We start from the raw sequence: 16,643 nt of genomic DNA, 5'->3' as shown, positions 1-16,643 counted from the left end.
AAAGCCCAGGTTTGAACCTAGGACTTCTCCAACACTCTCAACTCTTCCTAAATCACTTAACCACAGAAGTAGACGTTCATTTATGTCATTATCTTTCACGTATAAATTTTTATGTGATCCCACGCTCAAGACCTATTTCCATCTAGGCCCAAATTCGGGGCGTTACAACTCTACCCCCTTAAAGAAATTTCGTCCTCAAAATTTCCAACTATCTAGTAGCCGCACAACACAGGTTACACCACCACATTTTCGTTGCGCACTCGAATTCCAAATTAAATGTAGTACACTATGGTTAAAGTACGTATCCGTATCCACATCTAGAGCTTCTCCATCATCTCAGTGACGTGCTGCATAAACCAAAGCTGGCTGCCTCGCCTCTACATGACCGGCAACCCTACCTGGAGCTCCACGACCCAAACCGTTTCCACCCCTGACCTATCCATGGCCTCTAGGCGACTGTTGAGCATGTAGGTATGTTGTTCATTTTTATGAGCACGCAGGTATGTTGTTCATTTTTAGGTCATGGACTCAATTGTTAAGTCATTGACCCAATTGTTTATGAGCACGTAGGTATGTTGTTCATTTTTAGTTGGTTTCTTGTTAAGATATAGTTGGAAATTAACTACAGTGCAAGGATGTTTAACGTAGGATTTGTTTAGAAATTATTATGTTGGCCAAAAAAGGGGTGTTGATTCAGCTTTGCATCGATGGCCACGTGTAGGGTTATTGTGAGAGTTGTGTGGGATATCAATAACGGTGTGGTTGTTGTAATGGGGTTCTTTCTTTCTTTCTTTGACCTTATTTTATTCTGGTAACCCGATAAGAGGGAATAACCTCGTCAAAGAAGAACCAACAAGTGTTCGAATAATAAGTAAAAGTTGTGGAGTGTAACAAAAAACTTTAAGATGTAACCAGCTTCCTTGAGACCTTCTATAGATCTCCAATAAGTGAGTATCCAATTTGTGTTAGTTATCTGAGAGTTTCTTCTGAGTCTTTATATACTGTCAAGTTCTAGTTGTCATAGTTATAGTTTATGAATTCAGGTAAAATCGTCCTCATGAAATATGGTGAGTTGTTGTATGCAATCATCTTCATGTGCATGTAAGTGGTAGGAAATAGACATGACTTCTTTGGTGTGCAAACTTAGAATCCAGATAAGATGAGCCACTGGTAGGGCATGTTAGTTGCTAACAAGATTAGTGAGTGTGCTAGGTCTCTAGTAAAGCATGTTAGCTGCTAATCAGCCTGGCAATATGGGTGTTGTCATCGATAGGGCATGTTAGTTGTTAACCATGGAAAAGAGCCCTGAACTTATAGGAACACACATGTATTTGAAATAATGTGGATTATGATATCTGTTCTGATGTGTAAATATGAGATCCGACGTTAGCATAAGGAAGGGCGAGTGATTGCAGTCGTAAACCAACTAAAAATTTGACAAACGCAAGTGCACCTATCAATTAATAGTATAGCTACAGTGAGCACAAATATTAGTCCCATGAAGACTAAAAGTAATAGTAATTATTGTCTTTCTATTAATTAACCGAAAAATTAGAGTGATTGATTAAAAACTAAAATTAACTAATTAAATTAACAAAGAACATGACAAATAACAAATCAAGAAAATAATCGAGTAAACAACCAAGAAGCGAAACAATACCCAAGAGAGAATTCACCTAGACTTCATCTGTCTTTATCAATCTATGTTACGCAATTTCTTCACTTAGTATCTCGATCCATAGAAATCCTTAAATTATGTTAATATCTCTCTTCAAGACTAAAAGCAATTAACTCTAGGTTGATTAATTGAAATTTCTTTCTAATTATAACCCCTATGATCACATTAACTCGATCTATGGATCCCTCCATTAGATTTGACTCTAATACGGTAAATTTGTATCATCTTATTTCTAGGATTGCATGCAACTCCACTCAAATACGCTAGATCTACTCTTAAACAGGGCCTATTCTTCCTCTAATTTAAGCACATCAAACATGGATTAATAGTCTAGAAATATTAAACCAAGAATCAAGCACACATAATTGAGAACAAGATCCAAGTATTTATTGCGAAAAATAGAAATCAAATAACAAAATCCATCCTAGGGTTCATCTCCTTAGGTATTTGGAAAATTATTTCATGATAGCAAATAAAACCATCTCAAAAATAGTATAACCATAAGAAATAAAGAAATTCAAAATAAACTTTAAAGAAATAAAAAAGAGATCTTCAATCTTGATGGAAATTTGCTTCAGAGTCGGCTTCAATGGTGCTTTTTGAGTTGTCTCAAGTATTCTATAACAGCTTGCTCCTATCTTCTTACCTTTGCTATATATAGGTCTTAAAATGCTCGAAAAACCTAAAAATTACATTTTTTCGTGTGTTTGGAGTGCGATTCACGAAATCTACACGATCTGGCACTTTTCATCCCCTACATGAAGCACGAGTTCACCAGTACCCACATCAATAACAGTTCTAGCAGTGGTTAAAAAAAGTCGACCTAAGATCATAGGTACCTCAATATCCTCATCCATGTCCAATACAACAAAATCAACTGGGAATATAAATTTATCAACTAATTGATCTATCTACTAATTAGTTACTCATCCTAGTGGGTTTGGGTTCCCCAAGACCAAGCTGTTTGAACATCTTATAAGGCATGACATTTATACTAGCCCCCAAATCAGCCAAAGCGCTTTCAATAATGAAACTACCAATGAGACAAGGAATAGTAAAACTCCTTGGATCTTTAAGTTTGTTAGGTAGTTTGTTTTGGAGAACGGTCAAGTAAACTGCATTGAGTTGTACAGTCAACAAGTCATTTAAATTCCTTTTATTTGTTAACAACTCCTTTAAAAATTTTACATACTTTGGCATATGCAAAAGAGCCAACAAACGGTAAGTTAATATGCAATTTTTTTAAGAGTTCAAGAAATTTACCATATTGTTCTTCTTTGTGGTCTCTCTTCAATGCTACTGGATAAGGGATTCGTGGTTTGTATTCTTTGACCATCAGCTTATGCTCTTCCTTGCTTTCCTCAACTTCATCACTTTTCACAACAACTTCTAGCTTCGACTTCTTTTTCAGCTCGACTAACCCTTCTACGTTTCGAACGGTGATTGCGTAGATTTGCTCCCTTGGGTTAGTTTCAGTATTGCTACTAAGTAAGCTCCCTTGTGGTCTTTCTAAAATAAGTTTGCAAGCTGTCCAAATTGATTTTCAAGTCCATGAATCGATGCTTGCTGATTTTTCAGTGTTGTTTCAATGTTTTGAAATTGAGTTTTTGACACCAAAATAAATTTATCTAACGTCTCCTCAAGGTTCGATTTCTTTTCCTACTGATAAGGCTCTAAAAACTTAGAGGGATTGTGATCTTTGATTTCCTTAACCACCCCAAGAGAAATTTGGATGGTTCCTCCAACCTTCATTATAAGTATTACTATAAGGGTTATTTTGAGGTCTAGAATTAGTACCCCAAAAGTCAACTTGCTCATGCTCCATGTTAGACTTGAAGGGTGAATATTCTTGATTAATCATCTCCGCTCCATTTGCATCACATTGCACCTTTGGGTTTAGCTTCTTAGAAAAATTCAAACCATCAAAATTTTTATTCAGTGCTTCCACTTGGCTTGCTAACATAGCAACTGCTCTATATTAAAAGCACCAGTTGCTTTCATCAATTTTGTTCTCATTACTTGCCACTGATAATTATTTAGTGTTATTTCTTCAATAAACTCTTGAGCTTCCTCGGGTGTTTTATTATTCAGTGTCCACCAGCTGTTGTATCAATTAATTTCCTAGTTCAGGGATTCAAACCGTTGTAGAAGGTTTGAACTTATAACCACAAAGGTAACCCATGATGAGGGCACCTTTTCAAGAGATCTTTAAATTTCTCTCATGCATCATATAATATCTCCATATCAAATTGAATAAAGAGATGTCGTTTCTCAACTTAGTTATTTTGGTCGGTGGGAAGTACTTCAATATAAATTTTTCAATCATTTGATCCCAAGTTGTGATAGAACCTCGTGGAAATGAATTCAACCACTATTTTTCCTTACTCTTCAAAGAAAATGGGAATAACCGTAAGCATATTTCATCATCAGAAATTCCATTTATCTTGAATGTGTCCCAAATCTCTAGAAAGTTAGCCAAATGAGTATTCGAATCTTCATCTTGCAAACCATAAAACTAAACATATTGTTATACTATCTTAATTGTCTTCGGCTTCAGTTGAAAATTGTTTGCAACAATGGTAAGTCTCACAATACTCAATTCAATCCTAATCAGAGTAGGCTTAGAGTAATCATACATCGTACCATTCTTTTGGACAAACAACACCGATGCCCCCACGAAGAAACACTCGATCTAATAAATCCCCGGTCGAGAAGCTTTTGAACTTGAGCTTTCAGCTCAATAAGCTCTTTCAATGCCATGTGATAGGGTGTAATCAATACCGGAGCTGTCCAAGGTATTAGATCAATATCGAACTCAACCTCACAGTTCGACGGTATGCCCTATAACTCATCAAAAAAGATATCTGAAAAATCTCAGACCGTCCGAATGTCATAAAAAAATGCCATAGCGAAATCAGAGTCGGAGATAAAGGTAAGATAAGCCTTGCACTCTTTTCAGACTAATTTCTTAGCTACAAGTGCGGAAATTACGTTAGCAAGGTAATCTCGTCATTCCTCTATCATAACTACCTCAAGGTTCTCTTCTGTTCTCAAAGTGACTCTCTTGGAAGCACAGTTGAGGCTGACTCGATGTTCAACGAGCCAATCGATGGCCAAAATCAAATCAAACTCCCCAAAAGGTAGTTCCATCAAATTATCCAGAAACACAACTCCCTAAATCTCTAACGATACTCGTCGGTAAACCTTGTCAACCTAGACAGACTGACCTAGAGGACTAACCATAGAAACCTTACTAACAGTATACTAAACATATATATTAAATTTCACAGATATAGTACTAGCTATGTAGGAATGTGTAAAACCTATATCAATTAAAGTAAAATAGGGTACATAGTAAATAAAGAATGTATTCGCGATTACATCAGCATTGTCCCTGTCCTCACGGTGTCTAACCACGTAGACCAGTGCAAGCTGTCTCTAGGTGGTTGTGGAGTTCCTCTCAGAGGCTGAAAAATACTTGTAGTCATAACTGGTACCGAAACTAGCACCTGATCAAGTCGGCGAGGGCAGTCCCAAACATAGTGCTCTATCGACCCACAACGAGGACAAGCCTTAGACTTCCTCTAGCACTCGCCCGGATGGCATCTCCTACAATTAGCAAAATACGAAATCACATTAGAGGCGACTGTCGCCTCGTTCCTAGTAGGTCTATCAACTCTAGCCCGTTTCTTAGGACGTTGAACAAAACTAGAAGGAGTTGAATCTTTCCTCACCTTACTCTGTGCTCTCTCTCGATCTTTCCTTTCACGTTCAGTGCACTTGACTTTCTCCACTATTTTGGCCTTATCAACTAAGACAGCAAACATTCGCTCCCTCTGAGGAGCTATTAGAACACACAGGTCATAACACGGTCTGTCCTCAAACCATACACACTTATCCTCTTCAATCGTAACTAGCTCGAGCATACCTGCTTAATCTCATAAACTCGGTCTCGTACTCAGCTACAGACCTCTCCCCCTGAACTAGATTCATAAACTTGTGTCTGCAAGCCTCATGTAGCTAGCCCCCACGTATTTACCTTGAAAGGCGCTTTTAAAGTAGCCTTAAGTAATCAGTTCGGATTGGGTTCCCTATTCAACTGTCAACCACCACTGGTAAGCCTCGTCTAGGAGAAGAGATATTGCACCTTTCAGTTTTTGTGCAGGTGTACAGTCGATGTCATTCATGATGCACTCGATAGCCTCGAGCCAGTACTTAGTCATCGTAGGAACGACTCCAATAACACCTCTAAATAGTTCAACGTCATTTGATCGGAGTCATTTTTTATCTGAGCCTCAAACTCCAGGCATAGTACGAGTCCCTACGACTCTTTCCAATACTTGTAACATAGCTTAAGACACAGGATCATCCTAGGTTGGCATAGTTTAAGACTCTGTCTCAGCAATAAGAGTACCAACGGTATCACTGGTCTCCACAACGGGTATGTTACCTATAGAAGATGACTCAACTCGAGCTCTCCTACGACGCCCCGACACCCACGTGACCCTCGTCCATGACTTCCTCGCGAACTCATACTTTTCAGTGTCTACAATATCAGAAGTGCACAAATTAATCCAATATTCACATATCAATTTATTTCAAGTTATAAAATTAACCAACAAAAAAATTTCAATTATTACTGTACAATTTACACAAATCATATTAGAAGGAATACTTACAAGCGCGACGTCAGAGACTCGGTCCTTTACCAAACCAATTACAAAGTTCATGATATAAAATACTTTATTTAAAACACCATTTACCAAAATAGAGGCCCAATTACACCGCCCGAGTGTTGTAAACCTGACTCTAATACCACTAAATATAACACCTTAAACCCAGCCTAGATGGAAAGGTCAAATCTAGAACGTCACGTTAAATTATCGAAAAATAGACATACTTAAGGCGAGTTTTACAATCCATAATTAAGCCATAAAATCATTTGTTGTCTGAAAACATAGTTAAATATTTGAAGCTTAAATACAAAATCAAAGACATAGGTTCACACACGTAAATACATATATAATAAGTCTGATAGATAACCGAGTCCCACATTTACCAACCGCTTAGTCCTATGAGTTCCCTGAAATTCAATCAATTTCTTAGTGTGTTATAGAGTCAAATTTAACATAATAGATTAGCCTATGAATAAGAGTTCAGATGTTATGGAGTGTTCAGATAATAATTCGATCTCATCAGTCATATTAACAACCTAAAATGGTTTCAAACATTCAACAGTCTTGATCTGTAGCAGATCAGTTACAAATACATGAATAACACAAATGCGATAGTAAATATAGATGTCATACGAGCACATATATAGATGCAATTCTCTATTTCATCTACTACATACCATCTCTATCCACCCTACACACTAATAGGTATATAATACCCATTCATCCCTACACACCTCATAATGTTAGTATGACAAGTTGTAGTATTTACAGTCTCACTGCCAAGTCATACATAATTACGGGCGATTTAACCATCAATTCAATACAGAACACTTCCTTCAATTCATAAATTCCACCCTAAATAGTTACAGAACAGATAACAGACATGTATGTATAATGTAGTTGTAGATATGATTACACATTTCTAGTATAACACGGTGTCGATATCATTAAGATCTAATTCATACCAATAGCCAAAATCAACTAATATCCATGATAGACTAGCTCATACAGTACAATTTAATTCATACTCATCTTATAGGCAGTTTACTCCTACCCCGCACATCAACTACCACACTAACAGAGTTTCAGCATCCAGGCTCACACGCCAATGTAGCTTTACATGGCCTAGCACACGTCCGTGTGCCATGCATATGTGTCTCAAATCTAAAATCAGTTAGTTATATGGCTTGGACATACGCTCGTGTGTCTTGCTCGTGTGACTATAATACGAAGCCAGTGAGTTACACGGCCTGGAAACATGCACGTGTGTCATGCCTATGTGACTCTAATACGAAGTCAGTGAGTTACACGGCTTAGACACATGCCCATGTGTTTCACCCCTATGATCTCTGCACCTCATTTTCCACATACGGCCTCTTACACGCTTGTGCGGTTTGCCTGTGTGACTACAAATCTAGAGTTAGAAAGTTACACGGTTCATCATACGGCCTCTCACATGGCCATGTGGCAACCCATGTGTCGTCGATAGTCCCGTTTTGGCAAAAAAGAAATGCAGAAAAAGAAGGGGTTTCGGTACTCACCTGTTACCCGACGTTGTAGAAGCAGCCAACTGCATATTCCAAGCCTAAAACAAGTTCCAAACACTCAATTCAACATCACATTTGCAAAACATGCAAGTATCGACAATTAAGTTTCGTCAAAACTTTCGGCTCACTAAACGAAACGGGTGAAAGTCTACTTACCGTAAATTTGCAATACATGTTCCGTTCCTAAGTAAAATGGGAGGTGTTAAATGTCCCTTGAATCTCCCCTAGTGTATCGAAACACAAGATACAACAAGACTATCAACTTTAAGATTTTAGAAAAAATCCCTAAATTGCACAACAACGCAATATAACGAAGATAATCGACTCAACTTATACCTTAAAGCACACTGGAATAAGCAATACCATAACCGGACGTAATAATTACACAAGGTGAACAGAACAAAAAGAAAATTTTTAAGAAGAACGTACTAAATAAAATAAAACAATTTTGGAAAGAATAAGGATAAAGAAATAAAAAAAATGTCTAAGTAACGGTAGACGGAATGAGCATTTAAAATTTTAGTTTTTACAAAAAAAAGTGCAAAAATGTAATCCTTGTTGCGTACGCAAAGACTTGAGCACGGAATTAGGTAATAGGCATATGCTTAATTAATGAACCAGCAGGCTCATTCTTGACATAAAAAGGCACCGAATTCAACTTAAACAAGGAATCCTAAGTTAAAGGTTTAAATAGAGAAACTAAAAAATTCTAAAATTTATGAGACTTGAACCTCAGATCTCAAGTGAGCAAACAAAACACACAACCACAAAAGCATACACATATTCATCGACACAACTTAATAACAAAACTCAAATTTTGGCGCATTATAGATGTTCAAGATTATGACCAGAGAACTACCTTGCATCTCACCACTAGTGAGGGTCATGCCTCTATTGTTGAGTTTCTTCTCCTTTATAAGGCCAATATTAACCTCATTGACCAATGGAACTGTAGTGTATGCACCCAACTTCATCGCCATTTTTTGCATTAATGTTTGCAATTCAATTAGTTAGTGAAAAATACAAATTTAGGGTTTAATTTCTTTGGTTTTTATTTGTGAAGCCATTAATAGACGCAAGACATTATGGACATTAGGATATTTGTAGGATCGTAGAAGTAAATAGAGGCAAAGACATGGATGATAAAGAATTCATCAAGGATCAACCAACATAGAATGATCAAGCTCCTATGGTAATAATAATTTCAAAATTACAATGCTTTTGATTCTATTGATATATGTGTTTTGTTGATTCTTATTGCAACTAGTTCGACATGAACTTGATTCAAATGAAGTAATTGATATCTCAAAACTGGATACTGACAAGTCTTCAGTAATTAACCTTCAGGTTGCTTAAATAACAAAAACTTTGTGTTTTTTTAATGAACTTTGATGAGGGTGAAGACTTTTGAATAATGAAGATCTTTATTTTGATGGCCTTTGATAGAAGCTCTCGATAATGGCGGATAGAGTTATAAAAAGAGGAGAAGAGAGAAAAGAAAGAAGAAGAGATAAAGAGAGAGGAAAGGAAAGAAAGGAAAATAATAAGAAAAAATTAAAAATATATATTTAAATTATGTGATAATGACATGGAAGCCACGTCACCATTTGATGGGCCGGCTATGATTTTGTCCAACACTTAATGGCTGCTAATGGAAAGTGACCAAATTGTTATCAATTGATAACGCCTGTGACCTAATTGTTAGAATTGAAACATTGATGACCAAAACGTAAACTTAAACAAAGATATAGGATTATTTTTGTAGTTTAACCTAAATATAATATAGGGTACAACGTTTTTTTTTGCCACCAGAGTACAGCGTTTAGTAACCCTAAATTTTTGTTCATTTATTTTGAACCGTCTTTCCTCTTTCTTCTATCATCTTCCTCCTACCATCGTCCCTCTTCTCTCTCATCTCCGTAAATCAGTTTTGTTTTTCTTCTCTTCTCATCTCAGTTTGCATTCACCGCCGTGTCCGCTGGTTTATGCTGGATCTGACCCGTATCCCGTGTCGAATTGTGTCGACACAGGTACTGCACCCCAGATTGCCGAGTCCTGGTAACGAAGGTGAGAACGATTAGGAAAAAATTGTAGGACAACTAAAGTCACTCTCTGTTATATGATGTTAATTCTATGATTACAGAAATCATTGAGGATGAAGAGAAAAGCAGGGGATTTAAAGTCGAAAAAGGGGAACAAAATAAAGAATTCACGAATGCAGCTTGTTAAAGAAAATGATATTGTGCAACGAGTTAGTGAATTGAAGTCTGAGGAAGATCATGATGCTAATGAATCTAAGATAGCTAAAGCGAAGAAGGATTTGAAAAGAACATCGAAAACCAAGTTCGAGGAGTATCTTGAAATGGAGATGCCAAATTCGGACATGCTTGCACAAGAGGACTTGGAATTGGAGAAGAAACTTGCTAAGAAACTCAAGGTGAAGGGCGGTAAATTAAGGGGAGATGATGATGGACTTAATATTTTATTTGAAGGATTTTCTGATGAGGAAGCTGTGAACCATTCTTTAAGTAAGAAACGAAAAAAGAAAAAGTCAGTGCAGCAGGCTATCAAAGATGATATTGGAGATGACTCAACTATTGAAGCTTCCGAAGGGGAGGAGTATTCAGAGACAACAGTGGTAGAAATTCCTGTGAAGGCACCTTCACAAAAGAGGCGTAAGAAGAGGAAGTCTTTGCTGCAAGGACAAGAAAGTGACATGGTGGGTGAAACTGCCCTTTCTGTTACCCCGCATTCTGAGTGCCACAATGCAGAGGTAGCGTCAGGTGAAATTTCAACTAAGGCTCTTGGAATGGAGAGCAGCGGGAAATATGTTGCACCTCACTTGAGATCCCAGACAAAGAATGAATCAGAGGAGCAGACTCGAATGCGCAGACGTGTACGAGGTATGAATATTCACTTTTAATTAACTTTAGTAAGTTCACTTCTCGTTTTTGGAATTTGACATGCCACTTATTTTTCTCTATGTTCCAGGTCTTCTTAATAGGCTTTCTGAATCTAACGTGGAATCAATTACAGGAGAAATGGCCACAATTTTTCGTGTATGCTGCTATGCTGTCTATAGCTTTTTGTTTCAATAGACTTCATATCAAGCCTTCTGAATCTTACTGCAATTGATTTAAGCTATATATGCACGCTCACTCTGAGTAAATATAATTGGTTGTTATATTAATCTTTTCTAGCATAAGTGCATACAACTGGTACAGTTATTTCCAACTAGGTTAATGCAGGGGCTGTGGTTTTACCGAAACTGCATTTACGAGTTTGTTGGTTAATTTAAGGAAGTTAATATAATACCAAAACAACTTCCATTCTTGTGATAGGTTTTCAAAGAAATTAGCATGCGGTTGCCTATGCAGTATCCTCTGCTTTTACATTTGGAAATTAAAACGTATAATGTTAACTATATAATTTTACTCTTCTACAGTCTGTTAGTCGCAGTGTTAGCTCCCAGATTATCAGTGAGGAGGTCTTGGCATCTTGTTATAATGGTCCACGTGGCAATGAACAGTTAAGAGCAACCTTGCCTCTCTCTTTATTTGTATAATTCTCCATTATAAGTAGAAAAACTCGTTTCTTTTTTTTTTCTCCTAAAAGGGTTCCTTCCTCTTTAATTCTGTCATCGTTCCTTTAAAGTTCCTAATTTTTCAGTTTATATGTATGCTATGTATGGGAATTTTGTTTAATGTGCCTATACTTATTGCCATTGATTTTTAATTTGCACTTGACATTGTACAATGACAAGTAAAGTAAATTTTAATTCTTACGAAATTTTTGCTTACTAAACATGATGTAATTGTTATTCTAATTTTCAATCTGATATATGTTAATCTGAGGAAGGAACAGTTGAAATATTAATAATGGAAGGTAAATTACTATTGTTTATTTTTAATTTGTCTTTATTTTTGGTTAGAATAGCTATAATGGAAGTCAGATGAATAATAATTATTGTTGCTATCTTTCCACAATATATATAGCCAAAATAGTAGCTACACAGCTGTGGAAAGCATATTTATATTTTGATTTGAAACTCCACTTTCTCATTCCAACAATACATTCTTCATGTGGTAATAACTGTATTCCTCATCAAGCACAAGTGATTTACCTTCTAGATGCAATACTTGTGATCCTTATTAGAGTACATTAGCACAATATCATGCTTGTTGCATACTACCATTACCCGGGTTAGCTAGGATTTTGTTGTCGTACTTGTTTTCATTTTTTTTTCTCCTTGCAGCAGTTGTATATGTAGTTAATGTTGTATGTTTCTTTGTAAAGGCATGCTGCAGTTTTTGCAGCTTTCATTGCTGGCATGGCTTCTTTAGTTGGCGTGGATTTCAGCGCAAAACTTATGGCTTTACTTGCCAAGATTTTTGAGGTAAGTACTTCCACATTAAGTAGTAATTTTGTTTAACGTACTTTCATTGTTATTTATACTTGTTTATCAAGCATTACTATGTATGTATAATATATATGATTGGTACTTTGGGCCTTCTAGAGTATTTGATATTGAACAGAAATAAGTTAATTATAGGATTAAGGTACTTAAGACTTTATTTTGTTACTGTTGTATTTGTGGGGCCAATCTATCTAGTATCTTATAAATCTAGGGTTATGTTTGGTTTTATACTTTCATATTAGGGTTAGTATCTTCGTGTGGTTCCTTTATGCTAGTAGGTTTTGTTTTGAAGTCTAGTTTAGCAATGTTCTTTTAAGGGTCTCAAGTATTTTCTTTGAAATACTAACACTTCATTAGAATGCTGATAAACTTGACTTAAAAAACCAAACCTAATAGGATAAATAAAATCACACTAAGATGCTAGACTAATATAATTGGAAAATTCCAAACATAACCCTAGACCTATAAGATACTACAATTTGCCTATAAACACAAGCAGAGTGACAAAATGAAATCATAAGTAAGCTATAATCCCACGGTTAGCATATTTGTGTTCTACATCACTATCCTGGTTGCACTGCTGCATTTTTAAATGCTTAACTTGTTTTTCCTTTTCAGGAAGAGTATCTCAAAGAAGACAATCTTTCGTTGAGAAATCTTACTCTTTTGCTCTCTTATCTCTGCATTTTTGGAGTTTGCTCATGGTAGGTGCTCTCAGCAAATCTTTTTTTTTTTTTCATTAGTATGCTCTTAATGAAAGCATTTCCAAGGCAAGAAGTGAATAGGTTCATGGTTAAGAGCATTTCTTTAATGCTCTATTCTCTTTCATGATGCCAATGTGGTCAGATGCATAGGATGCAGGCCATCATGGCCGCCAGAAAGCATTATTATAGTCCTATGTAGAAGGATATTGGACATTGTTATCATGCGTCACAATTTTCTGATTCATGAAATTACCTACAATATTTTCATACATTTTATGAATGCTCTGTCATGGCAATATAAGTGATTCTTCACCCAATTCGCATTTCTATCATCTTTTATACTAGCTGCTTCATGGTCATTACATTTTTGTTCTAGAGTTGGCTGCAGTAATCTAACTTAGCATACGTTCAAGTATGCCTTTTGATGTATTAAAAACACTATTCTCACAGCAGTATTTCTGATGATTGCTTCCCAGTGACTTAATATACGATTTTCTGATCATGTTGAGCAAGCGGTTGACAGAGATTGATGTTTCTACCATCCTGACAGTTTTGCAATGTAAGGCTTTGCAAGTCCCTTTTCTTTTATTCTTTCTTTAATTATAAAACTTGATTGTTAAGAAGTATTTATCGAGATCAGAATGCTTAAGCTTTAAACATGCCATACCCGTTAGTTTTCCTGTTTATTTGTTGACATGGATTATCCTTTCCATTTCATTCTTTTGCAAGTTTTAGGGTGCATAAAGCAATCCTTTTATGGTATTTGATGATAGCATAATGTTGATGCTTGTGTAGATAGAAATTGCCCAAATGCTGGACAAGCAAGCTTTTGCTAACATTAATTTTCATTAAATGATAGGCTGTGGGATGAAAATAAGGGGCGATGATCCAGTTGCCATGAAAAACTTTATTCTTTGTGTTCAAAATAGGGTGAATGAGTTAAAGGCTTTGTCCGGAGGTGGCGAGGCTAAAATAAACGGCAAGAGAGTAAGATTTTTTTAATTTTCTTTTAGATCTAGTATGCTACTTTTTCTTTCTATTTTGCAAAATCTTATTATATTGTTACTTTTGCAGATGGAATTCATGCTTGAAACGATATGTGATATAAAAAATAACAAGAAAAAGCCCAAGGAGGATACGGTGCAACACACTTGGATAAAGAAATGGCTACAGAAGGTATTGCTTCTTTTATTTGGACTTTGAATTAGACTTGCTTCAAGTGTCTCTTCAATCAGACCTTTAGTTTAGTTATTGTCGACTATAAAGAATGATAATATATAGGATCTTATATTTCTTTATCTTCGTTCTCAAGATGGTTCTTAAGTTGTTAATAGGTTTCATTTGCGCACTTCTGATAATAATAATATATAGGATCTTATATTTCTTTAGTTATTGTCGGCTATAAACAATGATAATATATAGGATCTTATATTTCTTTCTCTCCCTTTTTTGTTCACGTATTTTTCCATCGTCCTTGATATTTTCAGTTAAGGGTTGAGGATATTTTAATTAGAGGGCTTAAATGGAGCAAACTGCTTGATCCTGACAAAAAGGGCCAATGGTGGTTACCCGGGGATATCGCCTCTGCTACAGATAATGTCGAAGAGGTTGCCAACAGCATTGACAAAGAGGCTCTTGAAGCTCAGAAAATGCTGGAGCTTGCTGCTGCACAGAGGATGAATACAGATGCTCGGAGGGCAATCTTTTGTGTAATAATGAGTGGGGAAGACTACATCGATGCATTTGAGAAGCTTTTACGGTTGGATTTGCCTGGAAAGCAGGTAGGCTGCTGTTCTTCAGATTGAGAAGAAATGCTTATTTTTTTGTCTATTCAATAGTTAACTCAAATATCTGCTTACAGGACCGAGATATTATGCGGGTTCTCGTGGAATGTTGCTTGCAAGAGAAGGTTTTTAACAAGTACTACACTGTTCTCGCTGCTAAGTTGTGTGAGCATGAAAAAAACCACAAGTTTACCTTACAGGTAGTCTTCTCTTTTCCAATTGTGGATTAAATGTAAGGAATGCACAAGATCAACCTAGTGAAGATATTAGGAATGCCTATTGTTTTTCTTGTGTAGTGTGCATGCGAAATGAACTTTTTTGCGATGCTAGTATCTGACCTTTTAATTTTGACATGTCCCACAGTATTGTCTCTGGGATCACTTCAAAGAGTTGGATTCAATGCCACTTTTAAGGTCGATGCACCTAGCAAAATTCATGGCTGAAATGGTTGCGTCTTTTACTCTTTCCCTTGCTGTGTTGAAAACAGTGGAGTGGAGTGATCCCCAGATGCTAAGCCCAAAAAAGATCATGCATTTCCGAATGCTTTTCGAGGCCATATTTGAGTATCCTGATAAGATTATATGGAACATGTTCACCCGTATAGCTGTAACCCCCGAGCTTGAAACTCTTCGGCAAGGTATGGAGTTCTTCATCAAGGAGTATGTCGTGAAAACTAACAAGAAAGTAAATGATAAATTTAAGCTTGCAAAGAAAGCCCTTAATAACACCGAGGGAGTTTTAATGTGAGCATTAATTTTTGAGTTTTAGTTTTGAATCGCAATGTCCAATTTTTTAGAGAAAAACTTGACCAGATTTTGCAGGGTTTAGGGGAACTCAGCATTTGGATGAGGTGTATAATCTTTATTTTTTTCCCTACCATTTTAACAATTTATGAAAAACTTGCCCTGTGTTCTACTTGTATTTCAAAATGTATAAAAATCAATTAAAGCACGAGTAATCCAGAAGCATCATGGAATCAGATAGAAATTTTTGCAATGAAATACTGGGAAAGTGTTTCTAAGATTGTACTTACATTGCAATTACGATCTTACTAGCTAAACAAATGCCAGTCTGTTAGAATATAGGATTATTATTACAATCAAATCATGCATTATCATAAAATTGAACTAAATGATCCTCTTTCTATCTGAAGAATCTAACGGTTGATTGTTTGGCTAGTAGAACATGAGCTTGATTCTTAAATAAATTATCAAGTAAAAGTTTTCTAACCTAAAGATTACACCTAGTTAATGAATTCCGCAAAATCGAATTTAGATTTACTCGGTAAAATCTCTTTTCAATCTCATTTATCTCGGTAAGTCACAACACTTTTCAATTTACAATCAACCATCAAACTATTTAGTTCATTATAGAATTTACAAGCAAAACATTCATAATTCCAAACATTATATCAATAAGATATAGAAAATTGAGAACATAATTTAGAAATTTCTGTACAAAGGGGGTTCTATGAATCTTTTACACTTGCATTATCAACTTCAGAGCTTTTCTAAAAGGAACTCAAAAGCAACAAATTCTGCTTTTCCTCTCTTCTTTCTTCTTCTAAAAAAACTGATACATAATTGAGATATATATATATTATTAAAAGAGTTTAAGTTAGTTATAATGCACTGTTCTGTCATTAGTCACGCTTTTGTGCTAAAATTCCGCCAAATTCCTTTTGTAACCATCAAGATCCCAATAGTTGGATCACTGCCACGCCCTCATGCTTAGAGTATAATGTCGCAGCATCACGACAATGTGACGGCATCTTAGAATATAATTATTTTTAAAATTTCAACTCCAATGCAAGAAAGAGTGAGTGAAGTCACGACAT

At 36.0% G+C, this 16,643-nt stretch overlaps 1 protein-coding gene and 1 non-coding gene across 2 annotated transcripts; both read left to right on the top strand.

Moving 5' to 3' along the window:
* Nucleotides 1-3,853: 3,853 nt before the first annotated feature.
* On the top strand, nucleotides 3,854-3,956 carry LOC121223879 (small nucleolar RNA R71). The gene has a single exon (XR_005921345.1). It is a non-coding gene; the product is annotated as a small nucleolar RNA R71 (small nucleolar RNA).
* Nucleotides 3,957-9,713: 5,757 nt separating this feature from the next.
* LOC107913692 (nucleolar MIF4G domain-containing protein 1) lies at nucleotides 9,714-15,757 on the top strand. The gene is made up of 12 exons (XM_016842351.2): nucleotides 9,714-9,968; nucleotides 10,045-10,804; nucleotides 10,893-10,960; nucleotides 11,347-11,429; nucleotides 12,198-12,297; nucleotides 12,937-13,022; nucleotides 13,499-13,581; nucleotides 13,882-14,009; nucleotides 14,097-14,198; nucleotides 14,510-14,803; nucleotides 14,884-15,006; nucleotides 15,170-15,757. Exons 2-12 carry the CDS (start codon nucleotides 10,057-10,059, stop codon nucleotides 15,551-15,553), a joined length of 2,199 nt encoding a protein of 732 aa, XP_016697840.1. The 5' UTR covers nucleotides 9,714-9,968; nucleotides 10,045-10,056; the 3' UTR covers nucleotides 15,554-15,757.
* The last annotated feature ends 886 nt before the right edge of the window (nucleotides 15,758-16,643 follow it).

This window comes from Gossypium hirsutum, chromosome D11 (assembly GCF_007990345.1).
Source record: "Gossypium hirsutum isolate 1008001.06 chromosome D11, Gossypium_hirsutum_v2.1, whole genome shotgun sequence".
Classification (NCBI taxonomy): Eukaryota; Viridiplantae; Streptophyta; class Magnoliopsida; order Malvales; family Malvaceae; genus Gossypium; species Gossypium hirsutum.
The sequence above is the reverse complement of the archived record's forward strand: the minus strand, read 5'-3'. Positions and strand labels throughout refer to the sequence as shown.